General features: G+C 40.8%; 1 protein-coding gene across 1 annotated transcript in view; it reads left to right on the plus strand.

The window, feature by feature from the left end:
- Nucleotides 1-8101: 8101 nt before the first annotated feature.
- The window catches only part of tlcd3a (TLC domain containing 3A), a 32589-nt gene continuing 28749 nt past the window's right edge, over nt 8102-11941 (plus strand). Inside the window, exon 1 of the mRNA XM_088440831.1 lies at nt 8102-8497. Within this exon, the coding sequence (XP_088296957.1) occupies nt 8376-8497 (122 nt within the window). The 5' untranslated portion in view covers nt 8102-8375. The remainder of the gene's footprint in view (nt 8498-11941) is intronic.

An 11941-nucleotide genomic window follows, 5' to 3' on the forward strand; every position in this document is an offset into this window, starting at 1 on the left:
TAATTCAACACATAGAAGTTCAGACTGCTTTCATTAACAGACGTCTAGTTACTGTTGAAGAGTTTAAATTCCAAGGTTTTGGACAATGGACAAGTTGCATCAAACTAGATGTATACTTATTGTCAACAATTAAAGATGTGTTTTTTTCTACACATTAAATTCGAATAGCACACATTTGTTAAAGATGATTAATTCTCTTTGGTACACTGAGGATAACATTCATGTCAACAACTGGTCCAAAGAGACGCCTCCTCCTAGTTATATTGCTAACACTGAGTTTTATATGGTTTCGATTTGCGTGCTTATACCGGACTGTATTTGACTGAAGAATAACCATTCCGTGCTTACGTCATGAAATGAAGCAGCACCTTGTGTATACAGGGAAGTTTTAACTGTATGTACACTGGACTTTGGCCTCCTAGATCATATATTTGATAAGTAAGAGGTAGACAGAATTTCAGATAATATATATTAACAAAAACAAAACATTCACATAAAATTATGCCTTTTTATTTCAACCCAAGTGCAAGTCTCTGAAACATCCCCCTTCAAACAGAAAATAATGGAAGTTTAAGTCTTATCAAATAATTTATCAAAGTTATCAAAAGTTTATCAAGTTATCAAATAATTTGTAGAAAATAAAACAGTGATTCCATCATAGAAGCGGGCTCACACTCGCCCCGTGTACTTGAGTATTCCAAATACACCGCCACCTGAAAGAGAATATTTAAAATGACGTTGTAATGTTCTCATTTCCACAATTATTTTCATTTTAGTCAGTTATAAATTGGAAGCAGCAACATGTTCTGACAGTCATTACGGCTTCATTGTTTAAAGACTCTTCCTTGCACTTTCCCCCAATTTGTCTGACCATTTTCAGACCAGGTCCGGAGATCTCCAGTCACACAATTTTGGGGCATTGAGCCACCTTATTGTCTAAAAAAGGCATAGCAGTGAACCACTACTTCACCAATGCTATTTCAAGACTTTTTGTGGATCAAAATGGAAATTGGGATCATAAGATGGGGTAATGTAGTACCTTCAAGAGTTGCTTTAACACACCTACACACACACACAAAATCAGGTGGGTCAGTCCAGTTTTGGGAGTAAAATGAATCACACAAAATCAGGTCGGTCAGTCCAGTTTTGGGAGTAAAATGAATCACTAAAAAAGTTAGTTGTCATTTGAACTGATTTGGGTTATTTTTGACGTAGCTGGTTTTAAAATGTAAAAAAAAATACACTCTGAAACACTTTGGTCAAAAATAACCCAAACTGGGTCAAAATGGACTGAACAACAAAATGAATCTAAATTAATCCATCCAAAAATGGGTTGGTCCCTCTTTGACTCAATTTGCGTTATTTTTTGACCCAACTAATGAAAGGGTAGAAAAAAATGCAGTTAAAATGAGACTTACCAATAGCAGCCACGCCTGCAATAGAACCGATGGTGATGCCTGCGATGGCCCCATCTGAAAGCCCCTCGGACCCACCACCCCCTTGACCCTCAGTTACAGACGTGGTGTCGTCTGGTGTGGTAGGTGGTGAGGCGGATCCTGCTGTAGAAGACACTGCGGCACTGGTTGACATGCCCAGATTAGGTGTGGTGTTTGCTGGATGAGGTGTCGTTGAATCTGTCTTAAGTGTTGTTGAGACTGGATGTGGTGTTATTGGTTTAGTTGAGGACGAAGCAGGTATAGTCGAGGCCGGACTAGGTGCCATCGTGGTTGGATTAGGCCTCATGGATGACTGTCCTCTGCATAGTATGACTGTTAATGTAAAAAGAAAGTTGAACACACACATAGACGGACACACACACACACACACACACACACACACCTTTAGCCTCACTAATCCCATTGGAAATGTTTTGAGCTAAGGTTTGGTATCTCAGAACTAGCCTGCAAGGTCACGGCAAACCTGAAGGAAAGTTTGAGTGAACCGTGTGAGCAAACTATATGTCTTGATCAGGTCAAATGTCTGACCTCCTTGATGCGCTACAATAATGCATTGTAAAACAGTAAGTGTGGGGTACTCATGCATGACCCCTGAGGCACACCACTCAAACAAATCACAAGTGTTGGATGACTCTAACACGGGATCATAATGCAACTCTCACCTAAGGATAATCAGCTTAATGTTTGACTATTATTGTGCTATATGAAAGGACGATCCCTTTTTGACAAACAATCTAAATATTTACAACGCAATAAACTTTGGTCCTTTTTGATTATCTTTTTTATGGTGTCGAACAATTCTAGGAAATATTTGGGATCTGAAAAAAAGCATTTTTACACATATTTATGAAGATGTGTTTTTGTATTACAATACCTGTACCAAGGAGGCATAGTGTCAGGGCAAGTACATCCACTTTCATCCTGTTCAGTGGTTTAGGTTTGTGGGGGTAGCAAAAACCAAGGAGAACTTTAAAACTAGGGTGTCTGCAAACAACAAACAACACAATTATTCAGAGCCAAAAAAAATATGCCATGGTCTGTTTCAGGTGGATTTCTGACCTACCTTGGTGTCTGAAAAAATCAGGAATTAGTCCTCACCATGCAAGATAATATACTACAAAAAGCAGTCACTAGCCAGGTAATCCTGAAAATTTTGCAAACGGCTTAAGAAAGCTTAAAAAACCCAGTGCTTCTCAAACATTAGTACACGTACCCCTGGGTGCACGTCATGGTACTTAAGTTGGTATGTGAGGTAGCAACAGGGTTTCCGCAGGTATCATCAAATCTAATTTAATGCTTTGTCAAGCAATGACAGGAACAGTACATATTTTTCATTCAATTTAAAGGCAAATTAATTGGAACATGATACCAATACAAATGCTCTGTCTTGTTGTGTTTTTCCTTTTCCAAAATTCTTTTGCCTGTATTAGGGGATGCTTGCCGTAAAAAGAAATATCTCACTGGGGAAACGTCATTGATAAAAGGCTGCAAAGTACTGCTCAATCCCACTATTAGATACAGTATTTACATGCATTATACAAACTTTACAGAACAACCAAACCCTAACCCTTCCCATACTGATTTAGAACCCAAGCACTAGCATATTCCAGTCCCAGCACAAAATATTGCCCAATGAAAATTTAGCTCACCTGAAACTCTTGGATTTGACAGCAAGGATGACTGTGGCTGCCAGACTGTGAGGCTTTTATCAACACCTTGCATCCAGACCCTCCCCTTTTGACCCGTTGTCACATCCCACACACACACACACACACACACACACACACACTGCAAATATATTGCCCACCACGTGCTATATTTGAATGTTTATGGCTTCCTCCTCTGTGCTGTGTAACGACGCAACATGGCTAGATACCTTGGTGCTACCTTGTAAAAAAAAAAAAAATAGTCAGTGGAATCAATTTGAATATTTCCATCCATATCCATCATGACAAAATATTCCACTTTCTTTTTTACCTAAAGTTGAAGTCATATAGTTATGGGGATGGTAATCACAGCTGTAACAGTACTTTGCCATCTTTAATGAGGGTATTCCAATAGAGCGGTATACTTAGGTGAAAATATCTACAGTATATAGATGAGTTAATTATTCCAATGTCAATGTTGTTATAATGTAGCAAAAGTGGATTTATCTGCTGTAATGGTATGGATACTGTTCCTTAGCGTTATCAATAGAAAATATTGCACTGTTGAAGTTTTGTTCTAAAACCAGGAAAGAGTTACGAAGACATGGAATCTGTAATGTTGACATTTTTTTGGATCTCTGATCCTGTCGCAAATAACCCGCGGATCCCGAATGGAAGAGGACTCCAACCAGGCACTCGAGGTGACAGAGCCCAGAAGCGAAATGGGAAACAGGTGTGTGCGGCCGGTGGGCCCGCCCCCTTGCGGTGGAAGGAGAACTCAACCTGAAACCCAAAAAAATAAATAAATAAAGGGCAGGAAACATGACAGATCCAGGTGTATTGACACCATAAGAGTGAAATATTGATATTGTGTAGTACTCACGAGTCACAACTGTGCCATAACCTCATTTGGTTAGATGTGATATCTGTGAAGTTAATTTTGTTCTGATGTGAAGATATGGGTACTATTTGGTTGGAGTTTACAATGCAAAATTTTACAATGTCTATTTTGTATTTTGTACCCACTTCATACTGTACACGATCCTCATTCATCGTGGCAAGGCATCTAAGCTGATATATTTCCGGTGGCTGATCTGTTACTATAGCCGCAAACAAATGCAGAGGGCATCTGTAAAGTTGAACTTTTTGAAGTTTCTGATCTCAAAATACAGTACTCTGCAATACTAAGTAGTTGCATTTCATAACAGCCCTTAGTTTTTTCTTTTACACAATTCACATTTAGTATAATTTGTATGATAGTCAGCATTTTCAAACTGTTTTCCATTACAAACAGATCAAAGATTGATCACACAGAGTTTGATTTTAATAATACTGATAAGCAGCGGCTGCTCCAAAGCACTGAGCGAGGGCCGGTACCGATGGAGACATGACCAGGTCCTCAAATCCATTGCTGAGGCAATCAGCAAGGGGCTCAAAGGCAGCAGACATATCCAAGCTGCAGCTAAAGCCATCTGCTTTGTCAGCAAAGGACAGGAACCGGAAAAAGCGCCAAGCAACCACTCTGCAGGTTTGCTCTTCATGTCTGGAGACTGGAGGAAGACAGTTGACCTGGAGAGGCAGCTGAAGATTCCACCACACATCACTCAATCTGAATTGAGACATGACATCATCTTGGTCTCAGAAGCCACAAAACAACTCATCTTACTGAAGCAGGTCACTTGGACACAGGTCGAGATTTGATCACTTCGGTTGGGTGTCTGTTGCAAGACCCAAATCACCTGATGATCATAGGATACAACACTGATGATGTGTCCAAGTGTTACACCCAGTCTAGGGGACTGGGGTATTACATGAGTGTGCTCCCCCATCCGAACTCTCACCGCCAGAAAAGGCCTGCGAAACTAAAGAGTAACAAAAAACAGCAGTTTTTATAGTCTTCAGATGGAGAGCAAACAAACAAAATAACAAACAAAAGATCTTCTAAATCCCTAAATAGCTAGCCAAACAAAAGCAATATCTTTCAACAACCACAGAACCTCCAAAGCCAGCAAGCCACAACAGGGACAACTTGCCCGGCGCCTTCAGCCAGATGGAAGATACAGTGGCCCCAATCCTCAAAGAGAACTGATTGGCAGCATTTCAATGAGGATCGGGAAAATGACGGACAAGGGGGACGTGGACCGTCGGCTGGAAACAATGACCTCCTTCATGGTAATACTGAGGCACCCAAGCCCATGCCATTGACCTATGCTCCAACCATAAAGCAAGGATAATCCAGAGTCTCAGGGAAGAGCTCAAGGTGCTGAAGAGGCAGTTCAAGACAGCAGGGGAAGTGGAGAGAGCTGGACTAGCGGATCTGAGAGTGATTCTCTGGAAAAAACTCATGACTCTGCAGAGGGAAGAACTTCATAGTAAGAGGCAGAAAGAGAGGGCAAGGAAGAGAACAGCTTTCCTGGCCAATCCCTTTAAGTTGACCAAACATCTTCTTGGCCAAAAGACGTCTGGATGCCTCACCTTCTCAAAGGATGCCATCAACAACGACCTTAAGGCCACGTACAGCGACCCTACGAGAGGCGCATCTGCTTAGTCCATGCAAATCACTTTCAGTACCACCAGAGCCTATATTGGAGTTCAACCAAAAGGAAGTTAGTGAAGTCGAGGAAGTGGTGAGGAATGCATGGGCAAGTTCAGCACCAGGCCCATGTGGTGTCCCGAATGAGATCTACCTGAATTGCCTAAAGCTTACACACTGGCTTTGGAGGGCTCTGAAGGTGATCTGGAAGAGGGTAGATTGCCAAGTCGTGGAGATATGAAGAGGGAGTGTACATAACGAAGGAAGAGAAGTCTGAGAAAAATTAACCACTTTAACATCATCTCTCTGCTAAATGTTGAGAGCAAAATCTTCTTCAGCATTGTAACCAAGAGACTGTCCAACTTCCTTTAGAGCAACAATTTCATCGACACATCAGTGCAGAAGGGACGAATACCCGGAGTTCCTGGTTGCCTGGAACACACAGGCATGGTAATGCAACTCATCAGGGAAGCAAGAGAGGGCAAAGGGGATTTGGCACTACTGTGGCTGGATCTCACCAATGCCTATGGTTCGATACTCCACAAGCTGGTGGAAGCTGTTCTGGAAAGACATCATGTCCCCCAGTTAGTGAAACACCTCATCCTGGACTATTACAGTATTACCGTGCAGTGTATTAACATAAGGTACAGTTAAGCTCATACACATAGGATCGACCTAATGCCACATAAACCATATAGATATTGTAAATGTCCTTTTGATAATATGACACAGATTGGACATCCAGTGGATATTTCATCGGTTACCCCTGCTCACACTAATCGAGCCAGTGTAAGAGCTTCAGTAAAAGTATTTAGGATAAAAAAATAATGAAGTTCAGTTGTAAGGTACAATTCTATCATGTGTCAATAAAGTAATTATATTCTATTGAGGCAATAAGGAAAAACTTGTCAATGGTATCAAACTCCATTGAGGAGGAAGGAAGTTGCACCTGACTTGCAACCATAATAGTAAAACTATGCATTATACTGCTTATCTAGTGCCCTCATTGGTCAATTTTTAACCAAAGTATGAAAATTGTCATCATGCAACGGGCTAGCCATAGACGCCATATTTTCTGAGTCTGGCCAACTGGCTGGGCAGGTGCCATCTTGAAGCCCAGCGTGTGCGACACACGGTATGCAACTGAAAATGTTTGCCAAATTATTGTGCACATTTCTTTTCTACACCCTTAATAATCTGAATTTCATCATGAAAATTGCTATACTTATGGACTGAAAGGCATTGTTGACGCTGGTTGATTATTTTTCCATCCATCCATTCAGTCCAATTAGAACAAATCTCCTGAAGCAATTACCCTGTTGACTCGCAGGATGAGTAAACACTGGTGCTATATTTTGACGCAATTTTAACACTTCATATTTCAAATGTTAGCTTTACCCTCTTCACTGCACCTTTTTAACCTGAGATCTCATGGCCACTGATTTGACGATTGAATCTTGCATTTTTTGCACATATGTACAGATGTACACTGTAAAGAGTTTGTAGTGAAGTTTGTTTACAAAAACACATTTTGTCTGACATGTTGCTTAGAAAAGTTTTTAGGCTCTTTAACCTGTCTACATAAAAACAAAAAGAAAACAGAGCCTGTGTGGGTTCTCTCTGGGCACTTTGGCTTCCTCGCACCCTCCCAAAACATGCTTGGCAGGTGAATTGGACATACTAAATTGTCCTCAGGTGTGATTAGGTGCGTGAATGGTTGTTCGTCTCTGTGTGCACTGCAATTGACTGGCAACCAATTCAGGCCGTCCCCCGCCTACTGCCCGAAGCCATCTGAGATAGGCAACAGTGATCCTGCGACCCTTGTGAGGATAAGCGGCTCTAGAAAACGTATGGATGGATGTTTTGTACTAACAGAGAGAATAAGGGACAATAAACTTACATGGCAAAGATAAGAGTTATAATTTGGTGCCCAAACGTCTTGGGGCCATTGGGGATCCTGTGGCGCTTCACGCCTTCACTCCTTCTATTGAACAGCCACGCATGGGGGCATTTGTTGCAGTATTTTTTTGTTTTCTTTTCAAAAAGTACTCACAAAAGCAACCGAATAAAGCGCCAGTGACAGCTGTCAGTGAGCTACAAGACGGCTCCTGGCAAATCAAGAGACTGCGTTCAGCCAATCAACGTCGGTAGCGGGGAGACGCTGCAAGCTCTACATTAGGCCACACTACTGTATTGTACTGTGCTGGATGTTCTGTGCTTTGGACGCTATCTAGTGGCCGTTGGAAAGAACGCCAATAGTGTCGCGTTCAAATCAACCCACCTTTCAAATCACAAAAGAGATGCAAAGTAAAGAATTTACTCATTTGAGGGTCAAATTGACGTAAAAACAATAGCTATAAAATTGCTGGATATTGACCTAAAACCGGAAACGGCTGACTTTTATTCTGGAACATAACTCTTGTTTTGACAGTTCTCCCGGGGGAAGTGTGATGTACTTCCGACCGTTAGCTTCACAGTATCGGCGCTTCTCCTACTGCTGAGAACCGAGGACCAGAAGAACCTCGTCCCGGATGGTAGTGAACTGATCCCGGCCAATACTCGCCATCGGCAACAGCTTGGGACACACGACAAAATGCCCCAGCGGCGTGTGATGTGAAGCGACGTCGTAGAAGTAGGAGGGCTTAATCAAGTCGGGCTTTTATTGTATTTATTTTAGAAGCGGCGACCGAAAATAATAATAATAATAATAATACAAAATAAATTAGAAAAAAGGTCAAGATGTTGCAAGTGCTAGCTTGTGGCGCCGTAGTTTTCCCCGGCTTGTTCTTCGCCTTCAGAAAGATCCTTCCCCGTGTGTTCGATCATTGGAGCGATGCCGACGTGGTGCTCGTTAGCGAAAGGTAAGAAAAAAAGAACAAGTCTTTATTATGTCGCTGGAGTGGAGTCTTTGTTAGTTTCATTCATTAATGTGCTTGTGGTTGTTGAGGGGGAACGTAGCCGTCCAACGAACGTTACGCATTAGCTTGTCTCGCTTTCATTGTTTTTGTATTGCTATCGGCGCCGCTTAATAACGTTGGCTTCGCAGTCTGTCACGCGCGATTAAAAGTTATTTCTTTAACGGTCTTCTCTTACGTCAGACTTAAAAGAATAACGAGAACAAAACTGTCGTTCGTGGGCTATATTGCTCCCTGGCTTCAGGTCAATTTGACCCATTGTGTAATGCCAATTGTTTATTTTGAATGTGCTTGCACTTACATCGCGTTTCTCTGCCTTAGTCCAAAGCAGTGCTTCTCAATTATATTTTGCAAAGCCCCCCTTGGAAAGGGAAAACATTTCGCGCCCTCCCACTTGTCACGCCAACCATATATAAGGTTATTATCTATTAAGAAAAGTATCCTTATTAACATTGTCAAAAGGAAAAAGCAATATAAACCAACTTTCAACAACTGTTAACATATATATATATATATATATATATATATATATATATATATATATATATATATATATATATATATATATATATATATATATATATATATATATATATATATATATATTACATTTATACAGGTTAAAGGTTTTTCTAAGCCGAAAAAAAGACAATCCTTAAGTTTATCACAATTATGCGATATGGCAAAAACAAATCATTTTCCCCATGGTCATCCGCGCCCCCCAGGGGGGACTGCCCCACTATTTGAGAAGTACTGGTGTAAGGCACTCTACACTACTCATTTACCACCTGGTGACACATCAGAAGTAAATGGGGCTTCAGTGTCTTGCTCATGGACACTTTGATATGGTCATGATGTTCATGGGATTGAACTCACAGGGTCTCTTGTTAGACGGCCACTCTTATCACCAAGCCAACTTGCTTTTTATGGCTGGTACCGTTTTGACTTTATAAATGTTAAATGTGTTAATCTTATTCTGCTGCTGTTATTCTTTTACCTCTACTGATTATTTATGGTACACAGTACACTTTAGATGAGTGCTTCAACGTTGATCCATGAGTGCAAGAACTCAACATCAACAAACAGGTTCAAGTGGTCATCAAAGTAACGTATGAAATGGCTTTGAACTGTTAAATGTGATGTTGGATACAGTAATCCTTCGCTGTATCGCGGTTCATTATTCACGGGTTCGCTGTTTCACGAATTTTTTACAGTGTGGATATTTTTTACAGAGCATTGTGCTCTGAATCCTGATTGGCTCAGGGGCTTTACGGTTGTCTCGAAATGAAATATTGACGCTGTATTGTTTTTTTTTTTTTTCACTTGTCAATTTATTGCAAAAGGCAAGAGGATCCAAAAGCTTGCTTTCGTCTCTCCTGTGTGTCTCCTGTGCCCGTGTGCGCTCAGCTCAGCACACTTACAAACGTGCTAGTGAGCACATTGATTGACAGCTTCTCTCTGTGAGCCAATCACGTGACTCGTAGGCGTGCCGAAAGGTCTGTGTGCCTACAGAGAGCAATGGAGAACTGCACAGCTTTACAAATCTGACTTTTACCTAGATTTCTTTTGTAATAAATTGAAATGTGAAGTGTATTGTTATGATAAAAGAGGATTCACTTTAATTCGATGTCCGGGCACATCCATTTATAAAAATCTTCTTGCTCAGAAAAAGAAAGAGCTCAACAAATACTCATAACAATGTGCGGGTTCAGGACGAAGCGGCATAGCTGGGACTGTGAAATTCGTGAGGGACAATGTTTCCAACTGTGTATTACTATATTAAAATGATTGTTTTAAACGAATTTGGGGCTTTAGAACAGGTTTTGAATTTTCGTTTTATTCTATAGTTTAGTATCGCATTGTAAAATAATAAAATAAAGCTGGCTACTTAACGGATTTCACTTTGCGCGTGTTATTTTTGGAATGTAACCCCCGCGATAAACGAGGGATTACTGTATACGCAACCGAACCTGAGCTAGTCACGATCAGTTCTTTATAGAGGAATCACCCAATGACAGGCTCTCATATTGCACACTCGTGCACTTCACTGCTCATTGGTTCACTGTCACCCTGCTTTAATCCTCTTCTGAGCCAAGCCTGGGCTGACTGCTGCTGAGTTAGCTGTGCCCTCCTCCCCGAATAATGCCTCCCTATTTCCACTAATGCTCATCTGATGGGAAAATGCTCTCTGCTGAGCATCCGCGCTGCCGGCCATGTCACGCTGCTCATTTTCTCGGACAAGAAACAACAATGAAAGAAACGTTGCCCTTTGCAAGCCCCCGCACATAAAACGTCACATGCTCTGCTGCAACTTGTGGATAAAATGTACTGATATAAGTCCCTCGGAGTCTTGATAATTGTTAACTCCAATTGTAACTTGTTGCCACAAAATCAACTAATGGCCACAAACGTTTTGACAAAACAAGACTGTTCAAACTATATGTTGTTCTTTGTGAAAGACCACTAAAAATTAGAACAAAAACAAGCGTCTCCTCACTGTAAACATCTACCATAGGCATTTATAGTACAGTGGTACAGTCTCAGGGTGAAACTCTCTGCCTTCATTCTTCCCACATGATTAATGTACATTCTAGCACCACTCTATCCAGCTTTAAGGAAAGTTAACAAAAGAGAATGTCCAAAGTTTGGTATCATCATCATTTTGGTATCATTCAGAGAACAAAATTACAAACTCCACTACAAAATGGAACAGAAGTTATTGCTGTTAAGGAGCCTATTACCTGATATTTTATACTTTCCACACTGTAATATGTGCTTATAAATTACGTTTGACAAGTTTGCCGATTTAATTTCTTATAAAAGGTCTTTGTCTAAACATACTGGAGCACATGACACATTTGTGTGTCTAAAGCAATAAATGTGAAGCGTTTTTAATGTCGACTTCTTCTAGATGATTGGACAAAGCTTTACTAATCAAAATCAATGATGCCTAGGTCACCTTCCATGCCCGCGTGGGTTCTACCCGGTACTCCAGCTTCTTCCCACTTTTCAAAAACATGCATGGCAAGTGTAATGAACACTCTTAATTGTCTTAGGTGTGATTTGAGTGCGTGAATGGTTGTTTGTCTATGTGTTCCTGCAATTGGCTGGCAACCAGCTCAGCTGGGATAGGCACCAACAAGCCTACAACCCTATGAGTATAAGTGGTGATAGACGGACGGACGGACGGACAAATTAATAAAGGCAAATATAAGTGATTATAGTTGATCACTTTGAAAACATCAGTTTTTGTTTTTTTTAAATCCCATTGGACTTTTTTGGGTGCAGTATTAAAAATTACTAGTGAGGAGGCACTAAGAACAATTGAAAAAAACAACAGGAGTGTTAATGAATGTATTTATTTTTGATCGGGGGAGAAGGGTCTTAGTG

Source organism: Hippichthys cyanospilos, chromosome 18 (genome assembly GCF_059441005.1).
Source record: "Hippichthys cyanospilos isolate Australia breed blue-spotted pipefish chromosome 18, RoL_Hcya_1.0, whole genome shotgun sequence".
Taxonomy (NCBI): Eukaryota; Metazoa; Chordata; class Actinopteri; order Syngnathiformes; family Syngnathidae; genus Hippichthys; species Hippichthys cyanospilos.